The 13,485-nt window shown below is 37.5% G+C and overlaps 1 protein-coding gene across 6 annotated transcripts in view; it reads left to right on the top strand.

Annotated features, from left to right (window-relative positions):
• LOC136840297 (prion-like-(Q/N-rich) domain-bearing protein 25) overlaps positions 1-13,485 on the top strand; it is a 560,985-nt gene that overhangs the window by 398,949 nt on the left and 148,551 nt on the right. For all 6 annotated transcript variants that reach the window (XM_067106987.1, XM_067106985.1, XM_067106990.1 and 3 more), the window contains exon 7: positions 8,135-8,228. In XM_067106987.1, coding sequence (XP_066963088.1) covers positions 8,135-8,228 — 94 coding nt within the window. The remainder of the gene's footprint in view (positions 1-8,134; positions 8,229-13,485) is intronic.

Below are 13,485 nucleotides of genomic sequence, written 5' to 3' on the forward strand. Positions count from 1 at the left end.
TTTATCTCCACTCCTCTCAAACTTGTACATGGAATTCTTTGAAAAACGGTATATACCTAATATCATTTATACTCTTTTAAAGTGGTATAGGTGTGTTGACGATATTTTAGCTATTTTGCCTGCTGGTATTGATTAAATGATTTACTCTGTAATTTGAATAACCAGGTACCATCCATTAAGTTTACGTTAGAATTAGAAAAAGACAGTTGCCTCCCTTTCTTAGATGTTTTAATACATAGAGAACCATTTCAGTGTAAATTCAGTATTTATAGGAAACCAACCAACAACTTAACTTATGTCCATTTTTATTCAGGCCATCACCTCAACATCAAAATATCAATTTTTTCCTCTATGTTTTTACGAGCCTTGCGCATTGTCAGTCCCCAGTATTTGGATAAAGAAATTGAATACATAAGAAAAATAGGGACAGATTTATGTTATCCTTCACATATACTAGATATTTGTTATAACAAAGCCCACAAAAAGTTTTATAGTGAAAGTAACATGAAGAAAGAAACCCCTAAGAACATTCTTAGCTTGCCTTATTTTAGTGGTTTTGAAAACATAAAATCATTGTTAAAACCTTTTAATGTAAACCTCGTTTTTTCTTATAATAACACACTCAAAAGAATGTTAATAAAAATAGCCCTAAAGAAAACAACAACATAATATATAAAATTCCATGTTTGGATTGCCCCTCTTTATATTGGCCAATCTAGCAAAGATTTAGATGTACGTATTAAGCAACATAAGTATTCAGTCAAAACTGGACAAGCATCCAATGCTATATTCATTCATTTAAGTGAAAACTCTCACAGGATAAATTGGACTGAAAGTTCAGTGACTGCCAGATCGAAAGATTTCCTTCAAGAAATCTATTGAGTCTGCTATTATCCAGCTTACTTCCAGTTGTAATTTTAATCTTAGCCCTGGCATGTATTATTTGGACCCTGTATTACAAAAAATGTTCAAGAATGACCTAAAAATAAAATCACTGACTTAATTACAAGTTAGCTACTTGATATATATTTTCTATATATCCGTATGTTTAATATAATTTTTTATTTGTAAAATGTTCATCTTGCAAAAAAGTTATTATTGTTTTACAAAAAAGAGAATTATTGTGTTGTACTAAAAAATTTTAGGTGGCCAGTCACGAACCTGTATAATCTTTTAATTGTCCTGTCCCTGCTCCTGAATGGTTGATACTAATCCTTAGTAAAAACCTCTTAAATATCTAATCCTGTTTTGGCAGTTCTACTAATTCTTCAATTGTGTTGGATTCCAGATACATATGTTTCCTTTATAATCCCCATCTGTCATTTATATGAGCTTTCTTTGTAAACATACTTTTATATTTCTTCAGTCTGCTAAGTAAAGGACATAGCGTCGAAAGGCCTCTCTGCAGCACTCCAGTGTTTCCCTTTCCTTCATGGATTTTATCTTTATTTATATATATATATATATATATATATATATATATATATATAAATATATATATGTATGTATGTATGTATGTATGTATGTATAATATACTGTAGAAATATGTAGTTATATATATATATATATATATATATATATATATATATATATATATATATATATATATATATATATATGTATGTATGTATATACACAGTATATATATACTGTATATATTTTCAGTAGAAGAAAATGCTGACATTGTTCCAATTTTGAGAGGCAATCTCCACTTATGATAGTATGGGTAGCATTGATATATTTTTAACCTAGTCTGTTTCTTTGCTTGTTTTTTTACAATATTAAGCTGGCTAAAAAGTCTTTCCACCTCAGCATTTGAATGCAGTAAGAATGTTATAGTGATTGTAGTTTTCTTAGAATTTTGATGTCATATGGGACGTTTACAGATGTTATAGTTTACATCATTTGCTTCATTGTTGAACTTTTTAAATTCATACCCTAAGCATGCTCCAGGATTCCTGCAGGAAGTTATGTCTGTAATTAAAAGATTTACTCTAGCTGTGGAAACAGTTACTTTTTTGCCTGTTGAGATGATGAGATTTGTCAAGTCAAGAAGTTTTGTTGGGTCTGTGTCTTCTCCCTGAAATGCTTTCGTAGTTCGTTGTTTCATGAAGAATAGGGCATAGGAAGAGGAGGCATAGTTTACTGAACAGATCACTATACATTCTAAATAGTGTTTCTGCAGTGCAGCGCTTCTCTGATGATATTGTATTTCAAAATGAAATTTCATTTCTTCCCATTGAGATAATATGTTTGTTATGGCTGGTTTAATGGATAGCTATCTTGTATCACAAGTTTAGGTATCTGAAGTGGTTGGTTGCTTATCTGCATTGAGTGTTGCAAACAGCTGCTTGTACGTTAACTGTCTTTTTGAAGAGTAGTTAAACCAATTGTGGGTTTCTCTGGCTAGAAAATCAATATATCTTTGTAGTGCTTCAGCAGCAGCAGTCCCATTGGAGAGAGCAGATTTGAAGGATGCTTATTTCCAAATACCTACCATTAGTCCTCCCTGAAATACCTCCATTTTACCCTTGGGGGGATGGTGTTCCAGCTCAGGGTACCTTATTTTTGGCTCTCAACCACTATCCATGTGTTCACTCAGGTGTTCATATCTATCTCAGCTTGGGCTGATTCGCACAGGATGTATTTTATGAGGTATCTGGACAATTGGCTGGTCCTGGAAAGCTCTTTGCTGTAGTTGCTTCAGGACAGAGATCGTCTTCTCGAGTTTGTCACAACCTGGGTGCAGTGGTCAACATTGAGAAGTCAGATCTCATGCCTAAACAGTGGGTGAAGTATCTGGGCGTGCTGATAGACACAGCAGCATCAAGGGTCTTCCCTTTGGATTTTCGTATCGCAGGTTCAGAGAAGTAGGACAGAAGTTTGTGTCTCAACAGGAATGACCTGTTTATCAATGGCAGGTCACTCTGGATCACCTATTGTCATTGAAGAAGTTGGTCCAGCATGAGCAGCTTCACCTCCTCTACCTTCAGTGGAGGATGAAGGAGTTTTGGTCTGCAGTGAGGAACCCTCATTTCTCTCGTATTCCTCTGTCAGGGGAAGTTAGTAGAGATCTAGCTTGGTAGTTAGACAACAGGAACCTCTTAACTGGGGTACCATTGAGCACTCCCCTTACCAAGATGCTTCTGTTTTCGGACGCATCAACTGAGTGATGGGATGCATATCTGGAAGAGTTGTTGGTTTCAGGTGTGTAGGACCAGAGTGACAGACACCTGTACATCAATGTCCTATAAATCAAGGCAGCTTTCTTAGCCCTGCAAGAGTTTCACAATCGAGTGATGGGGCATTCCGTGGTGTTGGTGAGTGACAACAGTATGGTAGTTTCATATGTCAACAAATAGTGGGGACTGGTGCCCTTCCAGCCGCACAGGTTGGCAGTGCAGGTGCATGAGTGGGCAGTAGCACACTCACAGCTGTCAGCCAGGTAAAATCCGTAGTCTTGGAATGTGGTGGCAGACAAGCTCAGTTGCCAGCATCAGGTGATAGGGACAGTATGGTCCCTACACCAAGACATTGCGTAGAGACACTTCAAGTTATGGGGAGTCCCAAACATAGACCTCTTTGCAACCCAATACAACAGGAAGTTACTGGTGTTCTGCTCATTCCTGTTAGACCCATGGGCTTTGACTGAGAATGCTTTCCAACACCCGTGGGACAACCTAGAAGCCTACACCTTCTCTCCGTTTTGTCTGAATCATCGGGTGGGTGATCAACAGGGCCCTGATCACCTCAAATTTCAGATTGACTCTGGCGGCTCCCAAATGGCCACACCTTGAGTGGTTCCTTCTGTGCCAGCTACACATTGAGAGGTATCACCAGGCTTTGGAAGCACTGGCACTTCACGCCTGGAGGCTATCCAGTGTCTCATGCGAGCAAGAGGGTTTTCTCAACGCACAATGAAGTAGATGTCTGGATACCTGAAGAAGTCCTCAGCAGCTTTATACCAAGGGAAATGGGCTGTCTTCTATAGTTGGTGTCATTGATGAGGTATCTTTCCTGTTAGAGCTTCTTTTCAGCAGGTAGTGGATTTTCTCTCTTTCTTAGCTGAGAGAAACTTCTCTCTGTTTGGACCATTAAGGACTACAGGCAGTCCCCGGTTTATGACGGGGGTTCCGTTCCAACACTGCGTTGTAAGCCGAAAATTGTCGTAACCCAAAATATCATTGAAAATCGTAAGAAAACCTCACTTTTAATCATTTGGGTGTCTTGTAAATGACGTAAACTGCATTTTTATTGAGTTTTTCATCAAAAAACCTCCAAATTTTGACCGTTCTGCCCTTTTAGGAGCCATATTTCTTCTGTCAGATCGGCGTTGTAAACCAGGAACATGCGTTGTAACCCAGGAAATAATTTGTGATGAATATATTTGAAGAGCATCGTAAACTCGGAACATCGTAAGCCGAGCCTGTCATAACCCGGGGACTGCCTGTATAGAGCTGCCCTTAGCCAGGTCCTTCGGTTGAAGGGAGTTGATCTCTTGTCCTTTGGGAGATCTCTGTGCTTCTGGGAAGCTTCAAACAGTCTTGCCCACCTAGGGAACTCAGGCCCCCCAAAGTGGTATGTGACTCATCTTGAGAAGCCTAACTCATACTCTGTACGATCTTTGAAAGAGTCGTCAGACTGGGATCTGACTCTAAAGACTGTTTTGTTGTGGCCTTTATTTCAATGTAAAGCACTCGAGGGAATGGGGATCTGTTACACTCAAGTTTGTCTTGTATTTCGTAGCAAAGACTAGAATCCTTTGGTCTCTGATGCCAGATTTCAGTCCTTTTCAATCCCCTCCCTGGAGGACTTTGTAGGTAATGATTGGGACGAGGTGCTACTTTGCCCAGTTAGGGTGTTGCAGTACTACCTCAAGAGAACTAGGTATCTCATGCCTGAGTGTCTATGCCTGTTTATTAGTAGTACCGGCTTGGCCAAGAAACAGGCATCCAAGAACACGATCTCTTTCTGGTTTCGTGAGACAATCAAACGAGTGTACTAGGAGTCATCACATGCTGGTCAGACAATTTTTGCAGGTGAGTACATGATGGAGGTACCGTGTCCTTCATCTTATTTGTAGATTGATTGGATGCATTTCCTCCCCCCTCTCTCTAGACAAGGGGAGAGAGGGGTATGCGGTGAAACAAACCTGTTGGTTTTATTAGCAAGTTTTTTGTCTCCAACTCTTAAGGGGTTCCTCCAAGCCTTCATCAAAGGTAATAAAGCAAATGCATTACTTTATGCTCATAATTCTAGCAGTTGCAACATCCCATATGTGCAAGAAGCTAGAGGTACAGGATTCCTTCCTCAGCTCTTTCAGACCAGAAAGGTATTCTTGGGTGGGTAGAACCAGCCAGTTGGTTTAGAGATTTGCCCAGACTCCCTCCACCAATGGGTAAGTCTCCTATGAAAGAATGAAGGTTTGTATTTGTGTAGGAACATTTAACAAAATTTTTAAGTAATTTGCATTTTCCCAAACTTACAAACCTGAAGTTCTTTACATTTATGTCCCACCTCAGCCTCCCCTCATTCTGGTACCTGGGCCGAAAGGCGAAATGGAGGGCAGTACGACAAGTGGTGGGCTGGGCTTCTCCCTACCCTTTGGTAGTTTACGACCTTGTCTGAAAGTTAAAAGGCTGTTCCAGCCTGCGTTCGCAAGCTAAATCCTTTGTAAAGTACTTCAGGCTTGTACATTAGGAAAAATACAAATTACTTTAAAAATTTGCTATTTTATGTATACTGTACTATTTACGTATTTTCCAGAAAATTTGTTATATTCATACATCTGTTAATAAATATTACTGTTTCTTGTATTTTCATATACATTCCCATCCTGTAAGCTTTATATCCATTAACTGCCCAAGTGACTTATAATGGTCTTGACCGGGTCCCATGGCCACTGGCAGGCCACTGAAAACTGTCACTTCGAAAAATTGACATACAGTAAAACCCCCGTATTTGTGGTCTCATGATTCGCGGACTCACCTGTTCACGAATTTCTCTATGAAACATATATAAGCATTATACGCTAAAAATCTGCCCATTCACGGTATTTTCCACCGAGAAACATTCACTAATTACTGTATTTTCATCTCATTTTCTTGACTAAATGCACTTTTTTTTTTAGATAAAACTATTAAAATACTCAGGTAGTGCTCGAGTTATGATATTTCACCTTACGATAATTCGATTTTGCAATGGGGTAAGCAATTAATACTGATACGACAATATTTATAAAATATTTTTAAATTTCACGCGGGCGCAAGCGGCAGCGTACAGGCAGCGAGAGAGATCAAATTACAATAGACCAGCTTCTTTTCCTCCAACTCTTTATCCCATCTTCTAGTAAAAAAAGTAACAGAGAGTGATAAAAGTATTGTTAGTAATGTTATACTCTTGCGTAAATGCGTACAGCCATAAACAACCGACCAAGAAACTCTTGTTTTGTATATCACCGAATCGGATAACAACAGCCCTTTTGCTTGTATTTCAACCATTGTACTGTAATACACAATTACCGTGGGTTATTGTACAAATGACGTTAATTATACCCTTATTCGATATGGATAAAAGATCGTCAAGGAAATATACTGCTTAATTTAAGCTGCAAGTTGTAGCTGAAGCTGAGAAAAAAATGTTCAAGCTGCTAATGACTATAAATTATCTTGCATGGGGAACATGGATGAAACTCGACCGTAATTAAAATTGGAGAGGAATATTTTAATCAAATCTACTGGTCATGGAAGAACACATTACTGCTATTTTTACGCCGATAAACAGTAAATACGTAAATCTCGTATTATGATGAAATCAAGTGAAAATAGCGAACGGAATCTGGAATTTTTTTTACACAAAACAAACGCCCCCAAACAGCCAGCGTCATCTCTTAACGAAAAAAGAAATAGCAAATTAATGTTACAACGAGACGTATTTAAGTTACATTTCGACTTAAAAACACTTCGTACAGTATAACGAAAAATACCGTTGCCCCATATAAATAAAGTATCTAGAGATTCATTTACTCAAGCTAGAAGGAAGAAAAGCGCTCTAAACTGAGTTAAACACGGGGAAATAAACACCGCATAAAGATTTCCAAAACAAAGCATTGATCGCTATGATCGCAATTTATAATAAAAAAGCAATATAAGAATATATACAATATTATTGGACACACTGAATTAAGGCATAACATTTTAAAAGATCCATGGAAAAGATGCATATTCGTGATGTTGATGTTTGTATAATACGATATGTGAATATAGAGTGTGGTATAATGTAGGCTACGCTACCATGTACACGGTACTGAATACCCTAGTGTAGGCTAGGGTATATTCAAGATCCGTTTTTTCCAGCAAATGATTGTTTTTTTTTTTTTTAACCTAGCCCCGTCATAAGTAGGATAATACCTATATAAGATACTTTTCAAAAAAAGCCAAAAGAGCAAATTAATCTTACATTTGGGCCTAGTTTCACAATTTATGATTATTTTTTAATTATTTTAGTGATTCTAAGGGTGCTTGATAAAGGCTTAAACTACCTTGTAAGCAAGTTTCAGCAGCCGGATCAGCTAATCCATATAAAGGACACGAGGTTTGCATATCTAGGAAAAGTGCAACTCATCTTGAATTTCCAATTTTTTAACATTTTTATTATTTTTGTTGTTAACATATTGTCCGAAGCATATGTAGTATCTACTGGGTCTTTTCAGTATAAAAACAAATTATTAACACAGCACTGTAATATTTTGAAAGAATAATGGAATCTTTTGGTGACAGCTACTTACTAAAACTCCAGTGTATTAATTATAAATGGTAATAGCAGTAACAAAAGTGAATAATGATGATAATAGTAGTAATACTGTAGTAATTAACTAGACAACACTTATGCAGAGGTCAAGTCTAGGCTGCTCACACTATTGCCAGTTGTACCATCTAATCTTCAGAAAGCATCCGCTCATATTTAAATTTGGTTTTTAAAGGGACATTTCGCTTCTTGGCTTGTAGTAAAACTCATTGTGGATCCTGTCCATGATTGATTACACAATTGCCCAAGATCTGCAGCTTTTACAGACACTATTGTGAGTTGAAGACTGTGCTAAATAAATCCCGTTAATGTCGTTTTGTATTTCTAGAGTACCGTGGCCGATGGGGCGATTATTGTTTTGAAGATGAAGACTGCTTGGATATGTTAGAATGTGGACACAACAGGACTTGTCAGTGCTCTAGGTAAGTATGTATTTACAATTTAGCAAGAAATAAACATTGTTCCCTCCAAATATTTTTTAAATATATTTTCTTTTCTGCATTGCGTTTATTTTGAGATCACCAGAGGATTTTTATTGCTCTTAAAAAAATTATTATGAGTACACGTAAGATCGATGGAACTTCCATGTCGATTAAAATGATGCCCTGAACGTGTACATTCAATGAAGAACATGGCAAAAATGCAATTACGAACTCTAAAAATGAGAAAATGCTATAAGCAAAATTTGAATTGCACATTACATGAGAAATAGGAAAATCTCTTTTTAACTGCTTTTAAAGGAATCTTTTGATTGTTGTTTTTATTAATTCAGTGCTCATTTGGTGAAGTCATTCATAAAGCAAGGCTCAATTTTTTTTATTCTTTAAAACTGGTTCCCCTTCTTTTACTTCTCCTCCTTCTTATATCCCAACCCCCAACCTCTCCTCCTATTCTTTCCTTCTCTCATTATTATTAATAAATTGCAACATGAAAATAAGATAAACTGAAAATAATGAGGATTCTGCCAGTTTCATCCTATGTAAAATTATATATATATATATATATATATATATATATATATATATATATATATATATATATATATATATATATATATATATATATATATATATAGTGATTTTATAAGCTCAAAATATTGGTGAGTCTGACAAATTTTCTTCAAAGGGTTGTTTTTGGTGACTTGATGTCCATTGGTATTTATTTAAAACATTTTTAACTGTAAGTAGTATTGTGCATTATGGGATTGGGTCATGAGGATTGTTCAACAAATACCCAATGGCCATATCAGTGTAATCTGTTTTAGGATTAGATAAGTTACTGCTTATGAAAAGAAAAGTTATAGTAACATGAAATTAGGTTTCATCTGTGAAAAAACTCCAAAGAATCTGATTTTTGCGGGAATGTAGAGGGATATGTGTCTAGTATCACCAAAAAAAAGTTTAGTGTGTCTCAGGGGTGGGCAACGAAAATGGTTAAACGAAAAACTTGGAAACCTCTATTCTTATGAAAGTAAGGCATAGAAGAACAAAAGTTGGAATCTTAAAAACACATCCAATGCTTCAGTCCCCGTCTCAAAATATCTAATGTTCGGCTGTTATGGCCATTCAAAATTTGATTGATGTCAGATTTAATATTTCTTTCTCTCTGTATCTGGACAACAGTCATTCATAGGAAAGAAATTCATAGAAGAAAAAAGATGCAGAATATCAAAATACATCATGGGATGTGACTTTTAAATTCATACCTCTAATTATGTTGGGGATATTGCAATTAAAATTTCTTTAATCCCAATTTCATCGCAAGAAAACAAGGAAAAATGTAGCGTTCTTTATGTAACTACAAACTGGTCTTTTATTTGAAAAAACGCATAGAAGAAAAAAGATGTAGAATATGAAAATACACCATATGAGATTGGAATTTTAAGTATCTCAATTTCATCGTAAAATAATAGGAAAAATATAGCCTTTTTTATGTAAATCACAAATGGTCATTTATTCAAAAAAAGTGCATAAAAAATATTCAGAATATCAAAATATAACATATTAGGTAATTATTAACTTCATAACACTAATAATATGGGAGATATTGCAATTCATTGTTTGAGTATTTCAATTTCATCATGAAATATCAAAACAATAAGTAATTCATTCTTTATCTAAAAAAAATAATTTATTTGAAAATAAAATATCCAAGGAAAAACTTTAGAAACATTAATATATACTAAATAAATCAAGTTTTAATTTAATATCTCTGAATATAGCGAATATATTCCAAATATCTCTGAATATAGCAAATATATTCCAAATTTTGTTTTAGACACAATTTCAACACCTACTTTACGGTACAAAGATCCTGATATAGGTACTACAGTTCTAATGTTATTTGTAATTTGTTTAAGAAAAACTATAACTAATATTATCAAAACTAAATTAGATATCTTCATCTGCATCTGACTAGTCATCATTTATCATTGCCACTTCTCCATTTGAACAATGGCCAGCGCAGACCCCACAAGCTGTAACACAAAGAGCCCCTCTCTTCTACAGCTGCATCTCATTGTTTGGCTGGTTCTCACTTCCCCTGCAACTGCAACATACTGATTTCAGCAGTTCATCAGGGCCAATAATATTACCAATAAGCATCGTAGGTCTTGACTTATGACTTTGATCAAGTTCTCATCCTCTTCCAGTTGGGCTTAAAATTTCAATATCCAGCTTTTTCCAGATTATTAATTGGTGATGCACTATCAGAGAATCCTGGATACTGGCATCTTCTGTTGGTGGTAGAATTTCTGGATTGATCTTACCTCAAGTTGCTTGTTGGAAAAGACTGGACTGCCGTTCCTTTTCTAAGGTATTTGTAATACCATCGGTAATTTTCATTGCCCCGATCCCTGCTACTTTAATGCTCTCACATGAAGCCACCTTTTCAAATAATGGTTCAACTATTTCACTAGGGAATGACCTATGATAGACTTCTTTTTCTGTATGGTTGTGAATTTTTGACACTGCATCACAGCCAGATCAAGAATACCTAAATAGAAACGCCTTTCTTTCACATATTGGGATTGATTCAGTGTTATATGGTCCGTTTTAACTAGCTAACAAATATAAGCTCTCGTATATGAAGGCCTGTGGTAGTAAAGTAAAACTAAAATATCTGTGTCTTGTGCTACAACTATTACTGAGAAAAACGCATTTGATGCCATTCCAGTTGCGGTTTTTATGATTGATAAAGTGTCGGCATCATCTACTGCTTGTTGTATGCTAATGTTGGATGCTCTCATGTCAAGAAAAGGAATTGGGCAGGATCAAGCAGGCCTTTTTGGCTCCTTTTGGATATGGAACAGCATTGCAAAGCTCTCTTCAGGCTTCAGGGGATCTGCTCTGTAGTTGACATGTCTCTGGGTGCTCCAGCAGAGAATGTTAAAGACATTAGTTTGATGATTCCTCCAGAATATGATTTTTTAGGTAATGAAACTTTGGAGATTCTTTTTGTTTTTTCTGAATGTGTCCACAGGGCTTTTGCAGCTGGCATTGGTGAGACAGTTCATGCTTTTGTCGCTGTGATTCCGGGAAAGGAGGGAACGTTTTTACTCCTTTTCTGACAACTTCCCTGCAGTCATAGAGTCTCTTTGATCCTTGACTTGCTAGACTCAAGATTATTCAACCCTAAGTTGGTACAAACTTTGGCTGCTGGCAACATAGTTCGAGGAGAGATCAGGAACTCATTTCTAGAGCCTCAAGACCTATTTTCAAGTGACATATTTCTCCTCTGTCAGTGATTTCTTCAACTGTTGTTTGTTCAAGGAGCATGCCTGAGGCTCATCCACTACTAGTAAATTATGCAAGGCTTAGGAGCAGAGCCCCGGGAGGTGGAGGTGCATGGGGTTGGGTACTTATTCCCTTTTTGTCAGTGACTATGTCAACTATCCTTTATTCAAGGAGCCTGCCAGAAACTCACCCACTAATGATAGGTTTGGCAAGGCTTTGGAGCAGAAAGCACTTCTTGCTCAATAAGTGAAGATATGTAACATTGGGATGGGCGACTGCCTAGGAACACCAGATGGTGCTGGCGGACTTACCAGTGTTTTTTCCTACTTATCTGTAACATTCAGAGAAGTTTCAAGCTTTGAAAATGGGTCTCAAATTATTCAACAAGTCAACCATCGGATCAGCGACAGAGATCTCCCTTGGTTTCTACAACAATCCCTTCTTAAAGGCAAAAGAAATGGGATTAGAGACAGTTTTGCTTGTATTCAACTTCAGTAAGTTCGTAGCTTTGACAAGATTTTCTTTGAGCTCATCCTTTACTGGGTGACTGAGTGGATTGACAAGATTTTCCAAGGACTCATCCTGTTTTGGATGATTGAGTGGACATTCTAGTCATCTACTTTCATGTCCCCATGTGTCCTCTTTCTCATAAGTTCCTGCAATTTGTTTTTAGTGGCCAAATTTTCAGCTTCCAAGCCCTGTGCTTCAACCTGAGTATGTACCACAGGTATTATAGTTGGTGTCACTTTTTGAGTCATCGGAAGTTTTTCTTGACATGGATGACTGCTAGTCACAGCCAGATATATTAAAGAGAAATGGATCTCATGGGCCAGAGATTTGATACTCAACCTTGCTATGAATCTGGGAATAGTAATGAATATTCAGAATTAATCCTAGTTCCATTCCAGGTGATAGCCTGTCAGGGAATTAAGATACTCTCTCAGAGTTGTTAAGCCTCACAAATAAGGAAGTGAGCAGACTTTTTTCCCATGTTTCTCCCAGAGTTTCTGTCCTGTCAGGACCTTACCAACTAAGAAATGGTTGTCTTTCCAAGGGCACATCCCCTGTCTGGAGAAGTTTGTTCCTCATCCAAATTAAGAATGAGACCAGTTCTGTTCCATTGGAATAAGTGACGCAACAGGTTTCTGTGTCCGCCATTCCAAATTAACATTCCAAATTAAGACTGAGACCAGTTCTGTTCCATCGGAATAAGTGATGCAACAGGTCTCTATTCCAAACATTCTCCTAGTCCAAATTCTATCAGCTCTCAAAGAATCTAAGTTGGTGAATGAGCAGGCCATTACTTCTGACTGAAATCTCTCTAGTGTGAGGAGCTGAAACCCGACATTATACTACTCAGACATGTTGGAAGCAGGATAGGGTGCTGTTGTAGGGAACCTTGAGATCTTTTCTTTGGTCAGAGAATGAAAGAGGCCTCCATACAGGATACTAAGAACTATTGGCTAGTTAGAAGAGTCTGAAGGTAGAAGATTTAGCCGCCAAGAAGCCAATAGCAATCTTCTCAGACATTACAACAACCCTCCTATACCTTAATGCTAAGTTCACACATTCACATATCAAGGCACGCAAAACACAATGGAAATACAACGTAAATGTACCGTAAGTGCTGTGTAAGTGCGCCAGCATGCGGTGTGACTGTGGGTGGCCAGGTCAGCTGTCAGGTAGCGTGGCCTGATCCGCTGGCGAGCGTGGCGCCAACCGCGGGATGACTGCGTAGCCGCTAAGCCCTTACCTGTGGTCCCACGCCACCCCAGGGTTCCTGTCCCGCACCGCGTGGGTGTCAGTATGACGTGGGAGTAGACGCTGCAACTCTGCCGCACCGCCCGCAACCGCGGAGATGTGGCAACGCTTTGACCTGGGATGAAAGGGACAGGCGACGCGCTTCCAGGTCAGTGCTTCTGTGAACAGCATCCTTACTGCTCTC

Source organism: Macrobrachium rosenbergii, chromosome 7 (assembly GCF_040412425.1).
Source record: "Macrobrachium rosenbergii isolate ZJJX-2024 chromosome 7, ASM4041242v1, whole genome shotgun sequence".
NCBI lineage: Eukaryota > Metazoa > Arthropoda > Malacostraca > Decapoda > Palaemonidae > Macrobrachium > Macrobrachium rosenbergii.